At 34.3% G+C, this 21,924-nt stretch overlaps 1 protein-coding gene across 1 annotated transcript; it reads right to left on the bottom strand.

The window, feature by feature from the left end:
* Window positions 1–428: 428 nt before the first annotated feature.
* LOC143075606 (uncharacterized) lies at window positions 429–18,942 on the bottom strand. Its single transcript, XM_076251088.1, has 2 exons — window positions 18,877–18,942; window positions 429–2,644 (listed from the first exon to the last, which is right to left on the bottom strand). The coding sequence occupies exon 2, from the start codon at window positions 2,606–2,608 to the stop codon at window positions 623–625; it is 1,986 nt and encodes a 661-aa protein (XP_076107203.1). The 5' UTR covers window positions 2,609–2,644; window positions 18,877–18,942; the 3' UTR covers window positions 429–622.
* Window positions 18,943–21,924: the final 2,982 nt, after the last annotated feature.

Raw genomic sequence — 21,924 nt, 5'->3', positions numbered from 1 at the left:
TTTGGCTCCGCCCCCTTAGTCATGGTCTATTGACTTTGAAACTTATCTTAGTTTACAATAACATGATGTATTAGTTCAAGTTATGATTAGATCAGTTTAAGATGAACTGCTAATGTTTAGTCAATGATATTTGGTATTTATAGCCCCCACCCCCTCTTAGTGGTTCATTGACTTTGAAACTTTTACATAGTTTACAAGTTAATGTTTGTAATTAGGTTTGGGAACGACTTATAATAAGACAATGGTATTTGGCGTGCAGTTGTATTAGCATTGGCTCATCTCATTTACATGGAGATTCTTTAGCCATGTAACTCAGTCATGGTTCATTGACTTTGAATATTTGCATAACTTGTGTAAGATATTAAAGTACTGCTATTTTAATTTCAACATTTGCATAATCTAAATTACAATAAAACGCGAGACATATCTCTGTGATAACAATTTATTTTACATAGTTTTCTGTATTGATTGTGTTTCATTCGTGTCCTCTGTTCGTAGTCTGTCATTTTCATTATTTGCATCTTTTGGTAGTATTTCGTCATTTAATTTCCCCTGTTAGTTTATTGTCATTCCAATTATTTGCCTCTGTTGGTTGTGTTTCCATTGTATTACTTTCCTCTTTTTATTGGTTTCCCTTTCCGCTATTTACATCTGTTGGTGGTGTTTTCATTATATCATTTTCCTTGTGTATTTCCTTTGAATATGCTACATGTATCTTCACATCATCTTTCTCTTTTGAATGTACTGCTTTTACATGGAGTGAATGTGCTTCTTTTACATCAGGCTTCTTTGGATGTGCTGTTTCCACATGGTGTGAATGTGCTTCTTTTACACCATGCTTCTCTTTTGGGTGTACTGCTTTTACATGGAGTGAATGTGCTTCTTTTACATTATGTTCCTCCTTTGGATGTGCTGTTTCCACATCGTGTGAATGTGCTTCTTTTACACCATGCTTCTCTTTTGGATGTGATACTTTAACAATGTGTGAGTGTGCTTCTTTTATATCATGCTTCTCTTTTGGATGTGCTACTTTAACATAGTGTGAATGTGCTTCTTTTACATCGTGTGGGTGTGCTTCTTTTACATCGGGTGGATGTGCTTCTATTACATCATGTTTCTCCTTTGGCTGTACTACTTTAACATCGTGGGAATGTGTTTCTTTTACACCATGCTTCTCTTTTGGGTGTACTGCTTTTACATGGTGTGAATGTGCTTCTTTTACAGCATGTTTCTCCTTTGGATGTGTTGATTTAACATGGTGTGAATGTGCTTCTTTTACATTGTGTGGGTGTGCTTCTTTTACATCGGGTGGATGTGCTGCTATTATATTATGTTTCTCCTTTGGCTGTACTACTTTAACATCGTGTGAATGTGTTTCTTTTACACCATGCTTCTCTTTTGGGTGTACTGCATTTACATGGTTTGAATGTGCTTCTTTTACAGCATGTTTCTCCTTTGGATGTGTTGATTTGACATGGTGTGAAGGTGCTTCTTTTATGTCATGCTTCTCTTTTGAATGTGCTACTTTAACATGGTGTGAATGTGCTTCTTTTACATCGTGTGGATGTGCCTCTTTTACATCATGGTTCTCCTTTGGCTGTGATACTTTAACATGGTGTGAATGTGCTTCTTTCACATCATGCTTCTCTTTTGAATGTGTTACTTTAACATGGTGTGAATGTGCTTCTTTTACATCGTGTGGATGTGCCTCTTTTACATCATGGTTCTCCTTTGGCTGTGATACTTTAACATGGTGTGAATGTGCTTCTTTTACATCATGTTTCTCCTTTGGATGTGCTGCTTTAACATTGTGTGAATGTGCTTCTTTTACATGGAGTGAATGTGCTTCTTTTACACCATGTTTCTCCTTTGGGTGCGCTGCTTTAACATGGTGTGAATGTGCTTCTTTTACATCATGTTTCTCCTTTGGATGTGCTACTTTTACATCGTGTGGATGTGCTTCTTTTACATCATGTTTCTCTTTTGGCTGTGCTGTTTCCACATCGTGTGAATGTGATTCTTTAACGTCGTGTTTCTCTTTTGTATGCTGTGCTTTTACATTGTGTAAATCTTTTGCTTGTGATTTCTTTAAATTGTGTATTTCCCTAAGATGTGTTTCTATTTCATCATCATTGAGTGTCTTTTTCGGATGTACTTCCTTTACATGATGTGTCTCATTTAGATGCAACTCATTCACATTGTGTGTCGTTTTTGGATGTGTCTTCTTAGCATGGTGTTTCTCCTTTAGATGTGCCTCCTTTGTATGAATTTTCTCTTTTGAATGTGTAGCTTTTTCATTTTTCGTCTCTTCAGAATGTGCTTTTTGGTGGGTATCTCTTGGGTTTTCTTCCACTTCGTTTTCTTCTTCTTTCTCCAACTGAAAAGCTTCCTTTCTCGAAAGATGGGAATCAGTTGAAAGATGCTTTAGTTTAGCTGGCACCTTTTGAACATTTGGATGGTATATCGGTGAATGTTTCTTTTTTGGCGTATATTTCTCTTTGGTATATGTTTTAGTATTTCCTGGCTTATGATTGACACTAATCTTGTTTGACGCATGCGGGCCGTCCAGAGGACCTTCCGAATTTGTAGAAGAAAATTCCTTCTCCATATCGTTGATTTTTTCAATTTCGTGTCTTCCACTTATCTGCAAAAAATAATCAACTGTTCAAACTCTAAATAAAGACAATAAATCAAATCGGGTACCCCGTTTACGATAGGAAGGAACCATAGTGTTTTTCGATATGTGGCGTCTGTAAATTATGCCGTGTTATATCGAAGTTCAGACTTTATTTAGGATTATCGGGGTTAAGACTTTAGTTAGTATGTGTATATACCAAATGTTATCTCACCCACTTGGAACTTAGTACACATGTTCATTATGCGTGTAATCAGTAAGTTATTGGGTAAAAGTTTTGGTTTACAGTAGTTTACCTAGAATTCATTATGACGCGAACTTAATTTCTGTTATATGCCAAATACCATACGATGACCTATGACTACTATGTCATTTGGTCTCTGGTAGAGAGTTGTCTCATTAACAATTATACCACATCTTCTTACTTTTTAATGAATTTTGACCCAGGTGTTTCAGTGGTATGCTAACTTATTGTGAATAAATTAATAAGGTGAAAAAATGTTTCCACCGCTATGCCTGGTGATCAATACAACACAGTGGAGGATCCAGAAATGTTTATAAGTTGGGGCCCACTGTCTGCCTAAGAGGGGCTCGCTCCAGTCATGCTTCAGTGATTCCATATATAATCAGGCAACCAAAAAGGGGGGGGGGGGGGCTGAAAACCCTCTTAAAGGGAAATCACACTATTTATACTACTAATAATAAATCTTTGAAATTTTGCATGTAGACAGATCATACTTTTTACAATATTTTAGGCGAAAAAAAAAATTGGGGTCACCGATGTTATTTTCGAGATATGACGTCATCAAAAAGTGAAGAATCGCGTTAATCCGAAATATAGAAATAGCGCTCTAAGTTGCTAATTGAAGGCAAAATTATTGAAAAACGATGTTTTACTGATAAAACTAAAAACAGTCAATTGTAATTTTTACCTTATACACATTTATTTTTCTCAGTTTCCTTATTTTTCAAGGCCTTTGAACATTTCCCGCCGTTTTTAATTTCGATTTATTATAGATTTTTCTTGAAATAAAAAAAAATCTACTAATGTTTTTTCCTTCAAACTTCTGCATAAGTTGCAGCTTCAGGGGAGATTTTAAAACCATAAATAAAAATGGGGGGTCACCGATGTTTTAAATCCGCTAAAACGGAAACAATCTTATTATCGATTTTTGGCGGGAACTATTATAACTAACGTTATAGAACGACGTTGTTAGCATAGGAGCATTTCTTGCAATGCTTGGAACTATTGGGTTGAACTAAACCTTTTCACTACAAAATATAATAACATTTTTCCAGGGTATTTCGATTATTCATTGATATTTTTATCAATCTATCGAAATGTTAAACATTAAATACAGTAACAGTTTATTATAAAGTAATTGTCAAAGTTGAAGTCATCTACATTTTTTAATTGCATTCGTTGTATAGGGAAAACGATTGTCTGCCTCATGCCGTATTAAAGAAATAATTTACGGCTTGCAGATAAAGAATCTTCTACTTCGGAAGACTGATGGTATCCGGACTGAAAGTTACACGTTCCATTTAGGCTACAAACAGAACAAATTCACTAACTTGTATATTCGCACCGGGAAGATAAAACCTGATATGCCGTGATTAAAAATCCACAGACTCGGCACTTTAAAAAAAAGCACTCTCTGCTATATCATATTGGCTTGTTTTTTCAAAGAACCAAAGAATGAGAGGTTAGTCAGCTACCTTTGTATTAAAACACTAGTTGTCCTTTTCAGTCATGGTCGGAATCCGACAATCTGACTGTATCACTGTCGACAGGCAAGTGATCACATTGTGTGATCTGAACTAGCATTACTAGTTTTTTTTCCCATTGTTTTCATGAATTTTGCAAATTTTTCAGTGGCGAATATTACATGATCATAAGCACAAAACTTTGTCTATATGAGTGCAATATTCCTTCACCAGACGGACCATTAATGCGTTGGTTACAGTTAAGCAGTACTCTGTGAGACATGTAACTCTACATAAATACATGTGTGTGTGTGTTGAATATTTCTCTTGATGGAGACTTTTAAAGCCAAATGTATAGTACGTGTTAAATTTTTATACGCCCGTTTACGGGACGTACACGTATTATGGTATTACACTGGTTCTCCGTTAAAGAGCCCATTTTATGACGTTATTTTGTCCCACCGTTAGAAAGCAAACCTAACGACTTCGAGTAATATACCCGTAGCTTGTTATACTTATATCTGAGAATTTTTAGATTTCTTTATTATCTATATTTTTGATTTATATAAAGTTTAGTATGGTTTTCACAACGATAGTGATCGTACCGGCCGTCCATAATATTTTCTTCCTAAACCTGAAATTTCCGTAGATGGATAAAAGACCAAGCAGGACAAAATATTTAGTACAACACAGAGTGTGATATAAGTAAAATTTGATCATAAGGTTACCATAAATAGTTTTATTTATAACAAAGGTCATTTATTTTAAATTACATCAGTCTGAAAAACTAAACAAAGTTGAAAACTGCAGAGATTGTTAAGCATGTAATCTCCGTGGAATTGTCAAATCTTAACAAACACCAATTTTGTAAATAAACTCCACATCCAACAGATCGATAACGGTGTCAACATTTAATTTTAGAACAACTTTTATCTTCAGATACTCATATTATGGTTCATAAATGACGAAATCGTACGTCGAAATGTAACCTCCGTGGAATGTAATCTCCGTTGACGTTTTGGTAAAGGGTGCTTTCTATCACGTCCGCACTTTTTATCGAGTATGGCATGCCAAATAAACATATTAGATATTTTTATTAACTAACTACACTGTTATTGGACTTAATATGATGAAAACTGCCAATGCAATATAATGTGTAAACTGGGCCAATACAGAATAACTCGGCCAATACAGATTTTTTCCTGTATTGGCCGAGTTATTCTATATTGGCCGAGTTGACACAAGTGCAGGATTTCGGAACGTCTCTAGATTTTACATCGAAAGACACGATAAACACAAACTGAAAGTAAACAGTTGTTTTGAAGACGCAGTTGTCATTTAGTTATCTTAAACATGCTGAAAACATTTCAGGCGAAAGACGGTCACATCAATTTAAAAAGTACTTTGAAAGCAGACGATAGAACTATTTCAGGTTTGGGGAACAAGTTGATTATCACAAAGTTCATTTCTTGACCACCTCATAATATCACATCGATTTTAAATTAGTTTCTGCATAACACATGCAATGGCAGTACCTTTCCAATTACTATTTATGTGTTGCGTCTAAATTTAAGTTGTAACACTTTATAGTGACTGAAAAGGGTAGAAAAATTCATCTGATGAGAAAATGCTGAAGACACCTGGAAACAGCACGAGATCATTATGTATTGCATCTAATAAAAAGAAACAAACTGAGATTTGGATAGTTCCACTTCAAGGTAAAAATATTTATCTCTTTTGAAATGAAATTAAAAAAATATTGTAACACTGTAGTTAATTAATAAAGATATTATTACGTGTATTTCTGTATTGGCCGTGTTATTGGTCCTCGGCCAGCTGTATTGGCCTTCGGCTTCGCCTCATGCCAATACAGCAAGCCTCGGACCAATAACAAGGCCAATACAGAAATACTTACGTAATAATATCATAATAACGGATGGTGGATATTTCACTTAAATATCAATAATATATTGTTATCAGAAGACATACGAAGACACCATGTACCAATTTTAATAATCAATTGTTTGAGTGTAACAGAGTTGTTTATTTCTTAAATCTAGAAGCAGAAGAAAAAAACGGACGTTTGTATAGCAAGTAAATAATGTAAACCCGTTATCAATATTCAAGATATGAAACTTCTATGAATAATATAAATTTGATATCGAATTCAACAAGATTTAACAACTGCAAGTAGCCATACAAATTGCTCTTCCTTATGAGTGTTTTCGTATTGAACAAGGAGGGAAGCTTTTAATTACACCACAGCCCGGTCGGATTTTGCTTTTTCCACCGGCCCACCGTTGGCAGCCTACCCTAGCTATAATCTCATTTTTGTAAAAATAGTGATTACAAATATTTCATCAGGGCCTTTTATAGCTGTGCTTATTGTTGAAGGCCGTACGGTGACCTATAGTTGTTAATGTCTGTGTCATTTTGGTCAGTTGTCTCATTGGCAATAATACCACATCTTCTTTTTCATATTATCTGGTTTTTTTTAATTGACTGTACTTGCCAGTCTTTTGATTAAACAAAAGAAATTGCATGCCCACTCCTATGGTAGGGCAGAGGGGGCAAGCTAGAAAGTTTGACCACGCGGCGCCCACTCCCACTGTGAACGGGTGGACAAAGCAAAATCCACCTGAGCTGTAGTGTACTTTCTTTCATTATTAAAATGAAATTACGACGTCGGCCTAAAGGGCATTATATATATTATTAACAAAACCTTGTACAACATTCTTTTCGAAAAGACACAGTAAAATAGATTAAACAAAACTACCCGTTACAATGATACACTGTATATATATATTACGGTCTGTTTTAAGTGAGGGAATCTACATTTCTGAACTCTGTAATTCTTTAGCCATTTTTCGCTCTAGTCAGTGAGAAATATATGAACTTTTCTGTAAAATTCTTATGTTCAGTTCCTGCATTTGAAAACTTCTGTATAGTACGATAAGATTTTGACAAGATGTATTGTCTTGCCTGTATCAATAACACTCGTATGACGACACTACTCCATGTAACCCCCTTTTTATTCTGTCGCTGTACTGCTTAAATGATATCATGTATCAATTAGAATTAAAATCAAACTTGGAGGAAAAAAAAACACCAAGTATTTCATTTTTTTCAAAATAAGTTGGAAAGCTTAGATAATATACAAAAGTAAAGATGACATGAGATATATTTGATCATATTTTCCTTGTGATCTGAGGTACTAGTAATGTGGAGATGAACGTTCAGAGACAGTACGGGCACGAAAGATATCTGAAATCGGAGAGAATAAAAATTTGATCATAAAAAATAGATTTTATCCTTGATTACTTATCTGTCCAACACAATATAGAAAGAAACAGTGCTTATCAATCAATTGTTTCTGGAGAATATTAAAATTTATCTAAGATTTTTTGGTACTAAAAAAAATATTATACCCCCAAAAAATCGAAGACAATGTCGACCGTCCTCAAGCATCAGTATGAAACTGAGGACGCAAGAATTATGACAATGTTTTGATTTTGCAAACCCTTACAATTCCAATCAATTGTCCATTAATACTTTTTAGAATTATAAAGATACCTAAGGTTTCACCTCAATCAATCAATGTTACAATCGACTATTTTCGTCACAGTCCTTTTCGTAATATAGCTCATCAACTCATTCATTTCTTTGACATCCTTATATTTCAAATACTCGTCGCTGACGTAAATGATGCATGAAGATAAATTAAAAAAAACGCTTCGGACGCATGAAATTTATATCTTTTTTTTCATCAACTATTGCAGATATTTTTGTTGCTTATGCTTATCGTGGTCTGACATCTGTCACAAACTATTTTTCCAAAGTGTGTAAAACTATAAAAATAATTGTTGACACAATGCAGGAGGAGGATGAAAGGTTAAATTTGCCTGCAATAGGAGACGAAATGATAAGTTAACTCATGCAAGATCGGGAGTTTAGCGAAAAACACCGATGCTTATGAATGTATGAAATATGCATCGTAATTTCATTTGAACAGTTGCGTTTACTACCATTAATTTGAAAGTTCAACATTTCATCCGCAATGATCTACTAGAATATTGTCAATAATCTATACTATTAAACGAGAAGACCTCATTTTGTGTGTCGCTTCTCTTCCTTCCACGATATATTAATCACGATGCCTCTGTGTTCTATAGGTAACATGCATAGTCGCATTTGTCATCCATTTATATGATTATTCAGATTGAGTTATTTTGGGAGAAAAACGAGAAAAAAAGGCATCCGGATATTGTCCCGTCATTGGACGAAATTTTAAGTCGGATTAGACTTCCGGTTTGCGTTTTTTCTGTATACATACATATACTACGAATAAAGTGCATTTTAATTCTATCTGCTATCATTTTCAAGTTTACTATCCACGGCGGTCACAGACGGTTTATTAAATGAATGAGGGTCTGTATACTATATCAATTGACCACCATGGATCGATTAGTAAACTTGGAATTGAAAGTAAATACACTTTATTTATATAGTAATGAATGTTCATAATTAAAAATACAGATAAGAGCTAAAATTATTCATGTGAACTTTTGATACCTTTTCTGAAATTCTCCAGTCATTAAATCTTTTACAAAATTCATTTATTACAACAACAACAAAAGATGTGGTATGATTGCCATGTTGAGACAACTCTCCACAAGAGACCAACATGACCAATATGACACAGAAATTAACAACTATAGGTCACCGTACAGCCTTCAACAAAGAGCAAAGCCCATACCGCATACTCAGCTTCTTGGAAATGAAGGAGGAGGCTTGTATAGGGTATATTGGGATACGGGATATTTGCCATTTTAATTTTAGGGATACGGGATATTTGTCCTAAAAGTAAATGGAATATGGGATATTGATGCATTTATAAGGATATTGAATTTTTAACATGAAAAAAAATAAGTTGAATTTAAAAGTTAAGTGCAGAAACATTTACATCTCACTTGATAAAATTGCCCCAAAAAGTTTAATATTAAAGGTCATTTTAGTGCTTTGTTGATTTTAATGAGTTAATGGTCGTTTTATTTAAAAGTCATTCAAACCCAAGCAAAAAGTATTGATCTATTTTCGATATTTATATGCTCATGTGTACTGATAATTTTAAAAGTATTTGTTTTGCTTTCCATACTTCGTTCCTTATTGTTAATTTTCCTTTTTTGGATGGGGATGTTCCTTTGGCACTATCTTACAGTGTTTGTATATCACAACACCTCCGCTATGCCCGTGTCTGTTGTAACGTTTTGGATTTTAATGAACGAAATCTATGTATTACTGGTAAATAATATTAAGTCAGGGATTTAGTTACCACAAATCACTTAAAATCTTTACTAAATTCTAGATTTGGTTTTGAAGTTTGGTTCTACCTAAAAATTTATTTCAAACGGGATAGCACATCCTCATTTTTACGGAGATGTTGTTTACCGTGCCATTGGATGTTGGGTGTGTAATGATTGATAATTTAGTCTCAGATGCATTACTTTTTGTCGAGCCTTCGACTTTAGTCGAAAAAGCGAGACATAGCGATCCTACATTCCGTCTGCGTCGGCGTCGTCGTCGGCGGCGTCCACAAATATTCACTCTGTGGTTAAAGTTTTTGAAATTCTAATAACTTTCTTAAACTATCCTTGAATTGTACGAAACTTGGACAGAAGCTTGTTTATGTTCATAAGATAGTATCCAGAAGTAAATTTTGTAAAAACGAAATTCCATTTTTTCCGTATTTTACTTATAAATGGACTTAGTTTTTTCTGCCAGGAAACATTACATTCACTCTGTGGTTAAAGTTTTTAAAATTTTAATAACTTTCTTAAACTATCCTGGAAATGTACAAAACTTGGCCAGAAGCTTGTTTATGATCAGGAGATAGTATCCAGAAGTAAATTTTGTAAAAATAAAATTCCATTTTTTTCCGTATTTTACTTATAAATGGACTTAGTTTTTTCTGCCAGGAAACATTACATTCACTCTGTGGTTAAAGTTTTTAAAATTTTAATAACTTTCTTAAACTATCCTGGAAATGTACAAAACTTGGACAGAAATGTTTATGATCAGTTATGATCAGGAGATAGTATCCAGAGTAAATTTTGTAAAAATAAAATTCCATTTTTTCCGTATTTTACTTATAAATGGACTTAGTTTTTTCTGCCAGGAAACATTACATTCACTCTGTGGTTAAAGTTTTTAAAATTTTAATAACTTTCTTAAACTATCCTGGAATTGTAAGAAACTTGGCCAGAAGCTTGTTTATGATCAGGAGATAGTATCCAGAAGTAAATTTTGTAAAAATAAAATTCCATTTTTCCCGTAGTTTACTTATAAATGGACTTAGTTTTTCTTCCAGTTAACATTACATACAGTCTGCAGTTAAAGTATTTAAAACATTTTTAAGATTCTTAAACTAGCCTGGGTTTTTACCAAACTTGGACAGAAGCTTCTCACAATCAAAAGATAGTATCGAGAGGAATAATTTTATTGATTTTTTTCATCATTTTTGATGAGTGTGTGATTAACAGCAAAAGTAGGCGAGACACTGGGTTCCGCGGAACCCTTATAAATTTTTATTAGTTGTAATTGGCTTTGAACTAGCTGTCAGTAACTGCAAGTACTCTCAGATCTGTACTTAGTGTCTTTTTGTTGATGGGATGTACAAGTACTCGGTCACGTCCACTCTCTGTTTTTGTTAGATGTATTTCTATTTGTATCCATCTGATGAGTTAAGCCTTTTTCAACTGATTTGTATAGTTCGTTCTTATGTTGCACCGCTGTCCCAGGTTAAGGGGAGGGTTGGGATCCCGCTAACATGTTTAGCCTCGCCACATTCTGTATGTATGTGCCTGTCCAAAGTCAGGAGTCTTTAATTCAGTGGTTGTCCTTTGTTGCTGTGTTATATATTTGTTTTTGTTCATTTTTTTTATACATAAATTAGGCCGTTAGTTTTCTCGTTAGAATTGTTATACATTTGTCATTTCGGGTCTTTTTATAGCTAACTATGAGGTATGGGCTTTGCTCATTGTTGAAGGTCGTACGGTGACCTATAGTTGTTAATTTCTGTGTTACGTGGTCTCTTGTGAAGAGTTGTCTCATTGGCAATCATACCACATCTTTTTTTTATATTATATGCTCATATGCATTGATAATTTTCTTGAAATAATCATAGATTTTTGTTAGATGTATCCATCTGATGAGTTAAGCCTTATTGTTGTCAACGTTTTCATTTGTTTTGATGCTTAATATGATTACAGGATATTTTATAGTGTTTTACCTCTTATTTTTTACGTGGCGTGACGAGGATCTTCAGAGGTCTCCACGTTTTACAGATTGTTCTGATGTGCAACGGCTGTTTTGCCAGACAAGCTGGGCCGAGGGACGTCAGAGCACGTTCCATATCAAAAAGTAGATATTTCGTTGTATAAACTATGTTAATAACGAATAATTACTAAATAATCAATGTAAATTAATATATTTTCTTTCTATTACTAGTGTTGTGAGGAAGGAAATTTAAAAAAAAAGTAACAAAAATATTGGGATCTATGTAATTCATAAAGTTCAAGATCACAGAGTCAAATGTTGTGTTATTTCTTTGCAAAACAAGGGCTGTGCAAATTTTGCCTGCTGTAAAAATATTGCAACAGTTAAGTGTAATGTAGGTACATTAACAGAAAGCTTTCTTGTGTTAAATTTTGAGTTATTGAACTTGCATGCTAAATATCCACTTTTTGATATAGACGTGCTCTGACGTCCCACAGTCTCAGCTTGTCTGGCAAAACAGCCGTTGGATGTCAGAGCAATCTTGGACAAGAGACAGGGTTGCGTCCTTCTGTTCTTTCCAACATAGGTTAACGTGTAGGATGAAGTTTCTTATCAATGAAAGAAGAATGCTATCAAAATTATATTTTACAGTCATATGCATCACGGTTTGAACATTTAAAAAAAAAGTCTGCAATTAGACCCCTTACACTAAATTTATCGTTTAACATCACATAAAAGAGATTGTTATACACGGCTCTAAGATGGAACACTTCTTCTTTTGGACACATACATTGTATATTCTTATTTAACACTAGAAGTATGCACTAAATTTCCTTTAACACAGTTTGTTTTCCCAGAGTCAAAATTGTTGACGTTGTAATGATGAGGAAAAAAATGGGCTTAGGAATGAATTTATAATGATTTTTTGGGATATTTCAAAATAGTTTTAGGGATATGGGATATTTGTAAAAAATAATTATTGGGATATTAGGGGTAAACATTATAGGGATACGGGATATTGGGATAAAAACTTAATGGGATATGGGATATTGATACCCCCCCTAAACAAGCCTCAAGGAGGAGGGATAAAAAAAACAACATTTTCCTCACGGTCCCCAATAACCTATACATTTGCTGAAATTCTCCAGTCATTCAATATTTTTCAAAATTCTTCCAACAACACTTTACATACTTTAAACTACGCTCTGAATGCCCGCGATTTCGCGGGTGTGTTCTAGTAATTATTAATATGCAGAAGACGCAAAGTTTCATTATTCTTCAAATCATTTATCCCTTTTATTTTTTATTTTACCTTTTTTCAATTTTCATTTTTTTTTTACCTTTCAACCAAATAATGTTATTTTCTATTCTCTTGATTGCCTTTTTTCTTTATTCTTTTTTTTAGGGGTAGGGGTGGGGGGAGGGGATGTTGTCTTTATTTTTTTATTTGTAAACCATCACATATATCTTGAATTATTTCAAATAACTATCTGATATTCAAGCGGAATAGGATGCATAATTCTACTAGCATAAGAGGATCTACTAGGAGAAGCTGTTTATTTGGTCGTTTATGGTTGTCTTAAAATTAAAGTCAGTGTGATTAATAGACTACAGCAAACCAACAAAGAGGATGAAAAAATAATCCATGAAAATGATTTTATATTTCATATTTTGCTGGATTATTTTTTGTCGTTTCTCTCTCATCGTTGTTTTTTTGGTATATTTATATTGAACCTTTTCAATTATTTATCACCGACAACGCATGAAAGATCTTATTAATTTTTTAAATGTTCTTCTCCCGGTCATAAATCTACATGAAATATTTGTCACTGTGCGTTCAGACAACCTATATCAATAAATCTGATATCCTATATTTGTAAATTGCAGTATTATAAAAACTGTAAACTTAATCAAATAAGTGATTCGTTTAAACTTTGGTCAGATATTGTCAGTTACATAGTGATGTAGTGACCTACATGTAATACGATATATACGGGGTCAGTAAATTCCATAATGGAGTTTGAGCCAAAATAAAACCTCATATGGAATTTACTGACCCTGTATATATCGTATTAGGTCACTAACACACTATGTAACGAATTAAGTCTATAATACCGACTATCTTGATTTTGTTAAATGTATACTGGAGTTTTGCAATCATACCATATCTTCTATTGTTATATTAGAGTGTTCAATTTTAAAGACATACTCCCAATGGTCTGCACAAAAAACTAATAGACACTTCTCGTCTCTCTCCTTATTTTTTTTCAAATTTCCGACACATTGAACGCATCAAAGATACAAGAGTTGAGTTTCGGCTTCGAAAGAAATTTTCAAAACAGTACCAGACCAAAGCAAGGGATTCAAGCGTTATACGCCATTCTTGTGCATTTTGAAATTGAAACAGTTTAAAAGTTATATATTTGTTTACAGTATAAGTATGACCACATCAGTGATAAGTCATGGTAACACAGATTGATAAATAAGATTATGATGAAAAGGAGGAGGATTCATTGGCGAATTACATACATATTCGGGTTGAAAGCATGTTAATACGATATCAATATTGATCCTGCTTTGTACAGGTCTGACATCCTGACTGGATTGTTTAGCATACTAGTTCACACGGAAAAAGCATAAAGGCAGATTTATCACCTTAATTTGTGTTGAAGAGATAAAACAGACTTATATAATAATGCAGACATGACTGAATATTATGCTTAATTTAAACTAACAAGAAAACGAGAAACAAGAAATAAAAGTTTACGTGAAATAATAAAAAAAAAAATTGTTAAGCATTTTGGTATTGAAAATCACGACGTCAAAGCAAACAAGAGTGCACACGCTGAAATGTCTCGCCTTCTATACTAATCATTGATATTATGTTGATAGTCCTAAGTATAAAGCTAAGCTTTATTACAACTGTCACATAAACTTAACATTAACCAAGATAACTAAACAAAGACCAATGAACCTTGAAAAAGAGGTCCAGGTCAGATGAACCATGCCAGGCAGACAGGTACAGCTAACAATGCTTCTATACAACATATATAGTTGACACATTACTTATAGTTTAAGAAAAATAGACCAAAACACAAACACTTAACACTGTGCAATGAACCGTGAAAATGAGGTCACGGTTAAATAAAACCTGCTCGACTGACATAAAGATCATAAAATATTTCCATACATCAAATATAGTTGACCTATGGCATATAGCATTAGATAAAAAGACCAAAACTCAAAAACTTAACTTTGACCACTGAACCATGAAAATGAGGTCAAGGTCACATGACATCTGCCCGCAAGACATGTACACTTAACAATCATTCCATACAACAAATATAGTAGACCTATTGCATATGGTATGAGAAAAACAGACCAAAACACAAAAATTTAACTATAACCACTGAACCATGAAAATGAGGTCAAGGTCAGATGACACCTGCCAGTTGGACATGTACACCTTACAGTCCTTCCATACACCGAATATACTAGCCCTATTGCTTATAGTATCTGAGATATGGACTTGACCACCAAAACTTAACCTTCTTCACTGATCCATGAAATGAGGTCGAGGTCAAGTGAAAACTGTCTGACAGACACGAGGACCTTGCAAGTTACGCACATATCAAATATAGTTATCCTATTACTTATAATAAGAGAGAATTCAACATTACAAAAAATTTGAACTTTTTTTTCAAGTGGTCACTGAACCATGAAAATGAGGTCAAGGACATTGGACATGTGACTGACGGAAACTTCGTAACATGAAGCATCTATATACAAAGTATGAAGCATCCAGGTCTTCCACCTTCTAAAATATAAAGCTTTCAAGAAGTGAGCTAACGCCGCCGCCGTAGCCGCCGCCGGATCACTATCCCTATGTCGAGCTTCTGCAACAAAAGTTGCAGGCTCGACAATAAAATGACGTTAAATATATCTTTTTTTAATTTTCTTTCATCTAAACTGTCTCGATCATTACAAATTAACGGTAAAATATTACATGCTGAAATTTATAGGGTGGGTAGAATACACTATGAGGATGTTCCATGTTCTTTATAAACAAGTTTTGATGAAATTTATATTTTATCATTTTTTACTCTGACGTTGGGCGCTTTAACGGAGAACCAGTGATACCTCTGTCCGTCCGACCGTCCGTCGTCAACATGTCGGACGCTTCAACCAATTGGCATACAACTTTGGTGAATATTTTGTATCTATTGGCGTGAGCTTCCTTTCGTCTTTTATAAATTTTAGATTTTATGTTTCCGAGTTATAGGGTTTTACAATTAAGAAAAGTTTTTTTTTCAGTTTTCGGACAATAACTCAATAAGTGCTTTCAGCAGTTTTCATGAAACTTTAGTGCATTGTTCATATCGATTGATGTAAGCTCCATTTATAATTTTATAGATTTTCGATTTTACGATTCCGAGATATGGGGTTTTATTCATTAAAAGGGGGGATTTTCCAGTTTTCGTACGCTAACTCTAAGATGCTTTCACCAATTTTCATACAACTTTGATGAATTGTTTACATCTGTTGATGTAAATTCCGTTTTGATTTTCATTAATTTCTTATATGACATTGAGAAGTAATGAATTTCTCTGAAATTGTACCACAAGGCTTCATATCACAAATTAAGGTTGGGGGTACATGTAATTGCTCCAAACGTTCAGGAATTAGGGTTCAAAATCAAGCATTTTACTAGTTTAACTAGTTTACACTAACTTGTGTTTGAGTGTATGGATCTATCTAAAATTGTACTACAAGGTTCCACACCACAAGGGGAAGGCTGGGATTGAGTTTGGGGGTAATTACTACCAGAGGAATGGGGGGTGGGGGTCATAATTTTTTTCTGCAAATTTTTGATATTTCAAATTTTTTGAAATATATCAAGAACAAATCTCCAATTGCACAATAGTTTTTAAGACCGTCGACCATATTTATTTTGTGTCAGAAACCCATATTATGTCAAAAATTTGATCACAGTCCAAATTCAGTATATATATATATCAAGCTTGGATATTGTGTCCAAACGTGCCAAAACTGTTCAACCTCTGCGGGCGTATCAGGCTGCGCTCAGCGTAGCATTTTATTGTTGTTGGTGTAGGTCATCAATAGTACCAAAATATATAACTATACATAGTGTTTGATATTCCCAGATTATTTGACGTCTAACGGTCTTATTTTTAACTTGTTGGTCCTAAAGTTCGCTAACGACAATTTGAAGAAATACTACAAAATATGATTTTTTGGTGCCCAAATTATGTTAGCCTGAGTATCATTTACAATACAATACGGTGCTAAATTTTCTTTGATTTCGACAGCCAGTAACCGATGTAAAATTTTGGATGATTTTCGTTATTTTATTAACGTTTTTAATTGAATATTTCAATAAATATGATTACTCTACAAATCACTTGTTTTCATGCCCCCCCCCCCCCCCCCCCCCCAAAAAAAAGTGAGAGGAATTATATGTCAAAGGAACATTCGGGAAAGATGGACGACACTCGGGTAATTTCTGTCGTCACATGTGAAATAAATAACGATTTCAAATAGCACTTCACACATAATTTACGTCCAGTGGCAAGTTTAATGCATACAAGTATTCAGAACTAGATCATATTAATATTGATCCTGCTTTGTATTAACCCGACAGGCTGCCCCGGATGAATATAAATGTGAAATGAGATTTTTGATGAATTATTTATACATGTAGTATAGAAAACTATAGTTATGACGTTTCATGCATGTGATATGAGAAAACCGTCGAAACTCATTGTTCCTATTTACAACCCTCTGGTCTGAAAACTACAGATTCCGGAAGGTGTACGCTTACATGCTGCTACTCTTGGTCTATTTGTACCCCCCCCCCCCCCCCCCCCGAAAATATACTATGAACTCTACATACCGCATCGCGACGATACGCTGCCAAAGAAAAGTATTTGTCACCGACTTCGTTTTCGAGAAAATGGTCCGAGAGGGTACTAAATTATATTGAATATGCTATGAATTTCCATCGTTCTTAGTGTTGATTATGCATGATGATTAGGTGTTTTGTATTGATATGTTCTTTTTATCATAAGGGTCTGAATAGAGGGTCATTCATTTATTAATATTTATTTTGTGTTACCAATATTTTTTATTCTTTACATTTAAGCTTTATTCTCTAATCTTCTGTTTTTTACCTTTTGTTCTGCAGTATAAATTTGCCAATAATCTGTATTCCGTAAATTTACCCCAATACAATCAGACCCTCTTTTATGGACACGTATTTTTAATTTAATTATAACAGTTGTAAAAAAATATGATATGTTCATTATCATTTCTCCTGCTTTAGTGGAACGTCCCTTCGAGCGGCTCGCTATTTTTTTTTAAATTAGCAACCTTTACGACGGACACGAAAACGGCGACGTCATAATACAGTTACGACACTATAGCGGCGCCGAGAGCGATGCGTATAAACAATAGTGTGATTTCCCTTTAATCCGCCTCTGCAACACATGTGTATGTTGAAGTTTAGCTTATGAGGGTTTTGGTCGAGTTAAACCTTCCTTCCCTTGGATACTTTTGGATATGTACCTTAAAGATATATAGATTACGAATAAAGCAACAAACATCTCGACGTAATTAAAGGGAGCGTACAGGTCTTGTTGTACGACATACTCATTGTTAATTTACTCGTTATAACTGCAGACAATTTTGGAAGGCCGCTCTGTTGCCATATATACTTTAGCTATCAATTTACATGCGCCAATACATCCGTATACGGTGCAGGAAATGCTTACCCTTCCGGAGCACCTGATTTCACTCCCGGTTTTTAGTGGAGTTCGTGTTGTTTCTTGATGATTATTTATAACTGTTGATGTAAATGTTCTTTGGTTTTGTGAATCTTTGTTTACTCCTTGGTTTTGATTGTTATATATTGTCTTTTATGGCATTAAACTTTATAGGTCTTAATTCATAGAGCTGTCCTAGATATCGTCCGCATTGTACAAATCTTTGGTGCCTTTTGCCCTAGCGATATATATGCACAATATTTGTTAGAGACATGGCCTTAGTTTTTTTTTGTGATAAAGGTACCCCCCCCCCCCCCCTCCCAAAAAAAAATATGTATTGCAACGAAACTAGCTGCAGGCTGACTGAAGTATTGCCAGAAACAACAATCTCATTGGATAAGTTACAACTTATAAATGTGAAACGCGGAAATAATTGCACAGAAATTAAAGTATATATATACGAAGCATTGAACTCACCTTTGACTTGTCCTTTATCTTGTTATGCTACATCTACAGCAGTGATTTCAAATTATGTCACAGAAACGCAACGTCACAAATTTATTTTGCGTAAATTACGTTGTCGTATTCCCGAAAAACCCACTCACCTTGTAGACAGTCACACCAACAGCGATTGATGCATGCGTATCAAAAAGTAGCAAATGTTACAGGAAATAAAATGAGGAGAACAAATATATCAATGCTGTGTTATTATAAAGTGGCATACCATGGAAAATTGACGGATATTATAGTTAACTTACGATACTGTTGACAGGTCATTAAGGATTGCATATTTTGGTATTAATATTGATTCGCACATATTGTCTTTGCATCGGAAATAAACACATTTATTCTATAAACAGTTGTGGGCATGATACGGGTTATGTTCTTCTCATTTATTTTATGATGGTATGATACTAGACCCCTAACGGGAGGGATTTTACTTGATTTTCATATGATGAAGACATAATCTTTCAATCAGTTTAATTGAGGTCTGCAGCTGCATGTCAGTCCTTTGTTAATTTATGTATCACATGTTGTCATTTTGCTTAGTTTCTTTTGTTGCCTATTCTGATATCTGACTCGGACTTCTTCTAAACTGAGTTTTACTGTGCGTATTGCTATGTGTTTCTTTATTCTACATTTGCTAGAGGTATGGGGGAGGGTTGAGATCTCACAAAACATGTTTATCCCCGCCGCATTTTCAGTTGCGCCTGTCTCAAGTCAGGAGCATCTGGCCTTTGTTAGTCTTGTATGTTTTTTTTTTATTTTGGTTCATTTATATGTTTTGGAGTTTAGTGTGTCATCCACTTTTACTGAACCAGAACACAATTTTATTTAGGGGCTGGCTGAGAACTTTCTCCGGATGCGGGATTTTCTCGCTGCGTTGAAGCCGGCCCATTGGTTGCCTTCGGCTGTTGTCTGCTCTTTTGTCGGGTTGTTGTATCTTATATTCCCCATTTCCATTCTCAATCTTATCTAATATCTCGTGGGGCGGATGCAGGATTTTCAAAGGCATATGGGTTTATTAGTAAGTTGGAAATCAATCAGACTTCGTTTAGATGGGACATGTCTTTAGAATGAATAAAGATGAACAATATGGGGAGGAGGGAGTTAAAGATTGAAAAGTTAAACGTTTTTTGTTTGTTTTGTTTACTAAATGCACAATAAATTTATGTACATCTCTTCTCGGTTAATCTTCCTCTTGGCAAATTCATTTAACGATTTAAAAGTAAATCAAACGGAACTAAAACGGTAGAAGATGTGTGTTATACGTCACTGAACCAGACAGCAATCAAACGACAAAAACACCTAATAGATATCGGAAGATGTGGTATGAGTGCACATGAGACAATTCTCCATCCAAGTCATAACTATAAAAGTAAATCATCATAGGTCAAGGTACGGTCTTCAACACAGAGCATTGGCTCACACCGAACAGCAAGATATAAAGGGCCCTCAAAAAAGTTACTAGTGTAAAACCATTCAAACGGGAAAACCAACGGTCTAATCTATATAAAAAACGAGAAACGAGAAACAATTATGAACCACATAAGCATATCTAGAGAGCAAAATATAGTGTTCAATAATAGACAGGTGTCTAAACTAAATCGTTATGTTGGTTCAAAAGCTCACTCGGATCTTATGTTGTAGTGTTACTATCCTGCAAAGTTAACAGAAAACTTATTTGATGTGATTTGATCGTCTCGAATGCATGTAAAAGAGAGGCGAAAGATACCAGAGGGACATTTTGGTCTGGTCAAATCCAAAGAAATTTGGCATATTGGTGCTTCTCGGAAATTCACAAGGTGTAAGGCCAAAGACTGGTTGACTTAGAGTAGCTTGTTGCTTTGTAAATCCTCCTCCTTATCATCATTCTCATCCTCATCATCATGCCGGGGCATTTTATAGACAACTATACGGTATGGGTGTTTCTCACTGGTGAAGGCCGTACGGTTGCCTATAATTGCTTACATCCACTTTATTTGAACTTTGGTTGATAGTTGTCTCATTGGCAATAATACCTCATCTTATTTTTATAAAGGTCTCTGAAAACTGAATTGCGGCATTAGGAACAGACAATATGCATATTTCAATCCAAAACTAAAAGCCATATCTGTTAAAACCGCCATAAGTAATGGGAATTGAATTGGAATCGAATGCGATTCGAATTCGCTAATCGCGTTCACACACTCTTCTTTTTTAATTCGAATTGGCTAATTCGCATTATCCAATTCGCATTAGATATACGTTTTTGTTAATGCGAATTAAAAGATAACGACGTTTGGACAGTAACGCGAATTTGACGCGCATTACAATTCGAATTGGAATTGACGTTAGGACGTAAAACGTTTCGAATGCGAATTAAACTAATTCGAATTAATAAATGCGAATCGAATTCGAATTACGTGTGAACTCAGCATTATAGTGCATTACTTCTGAAAACTAATGCCGTATATACGATTCAAAATTTAAACGTAGCATGATTTTAATTCTGTGATAAAATTCGATTAAAACTTTTCAAATGCTTGTTTTGACATATATACACTGTATATGCTTATTGTCTTAAGAGGAATGATTTATGAACAATATTAAAAAAAAATCCCTACACATCACTAAGTCTCATTATGACATAGTACCACGATATGTAATGATGCAATACTATACAGGTATTAACCTTCTTCACTATATATAAACAATAACAATGTTGTATATAAAAAAAAAGAAAATATTTTTTCCGCAGCTAGATTTCTTTTATACTTCTGGTACGGCAAGTTATTGTATGAAGAACCCAAGAAAATAATTTAATATTTGGCGCAATATTATGCTTACCAAATGCAGAAAATCTTACATGGTTAATCACACAAGAGCATTTGCTTAAAAGAAATCAAGTACGACAGAGAAGAAAGTCTTTTCGTCTTTTATTTTGCTACGCTTTAATCCGCAATATTTACACCTGTACTTAAAACTATAAGTCCATTTGTTCAAATGAAAACATTCTACGAGTATGTTATCAGAAATAATATC

The sequence above is a fragment of the Mytilus galloprovincialis genome, chromosome 5, assembly GCF_965363235.1.
Source record: "Mytilus galloprovincialis chromosome 5, xbMytGall1.hap1.1, whole genome shotgun sequence".
NCBI lineage: Eukaryota > Metazoa > Mollusca > Bivalvia > Mytilida > Mytilidae > Mytilus > Mytilus galloprovincialis.
This window is presented reverse-complemented; position numbering and strand designations above follow the sequence as displayed.

Coding starts and splice junctions, on each gene's coding strand:
- LOC143075606 (XM_076251088.1), bottom strand. CDS start 2,608: ATGGAGAAGGAATTTTCTTCTACAAATTCGGAAGGTCCTCTGGACGGC.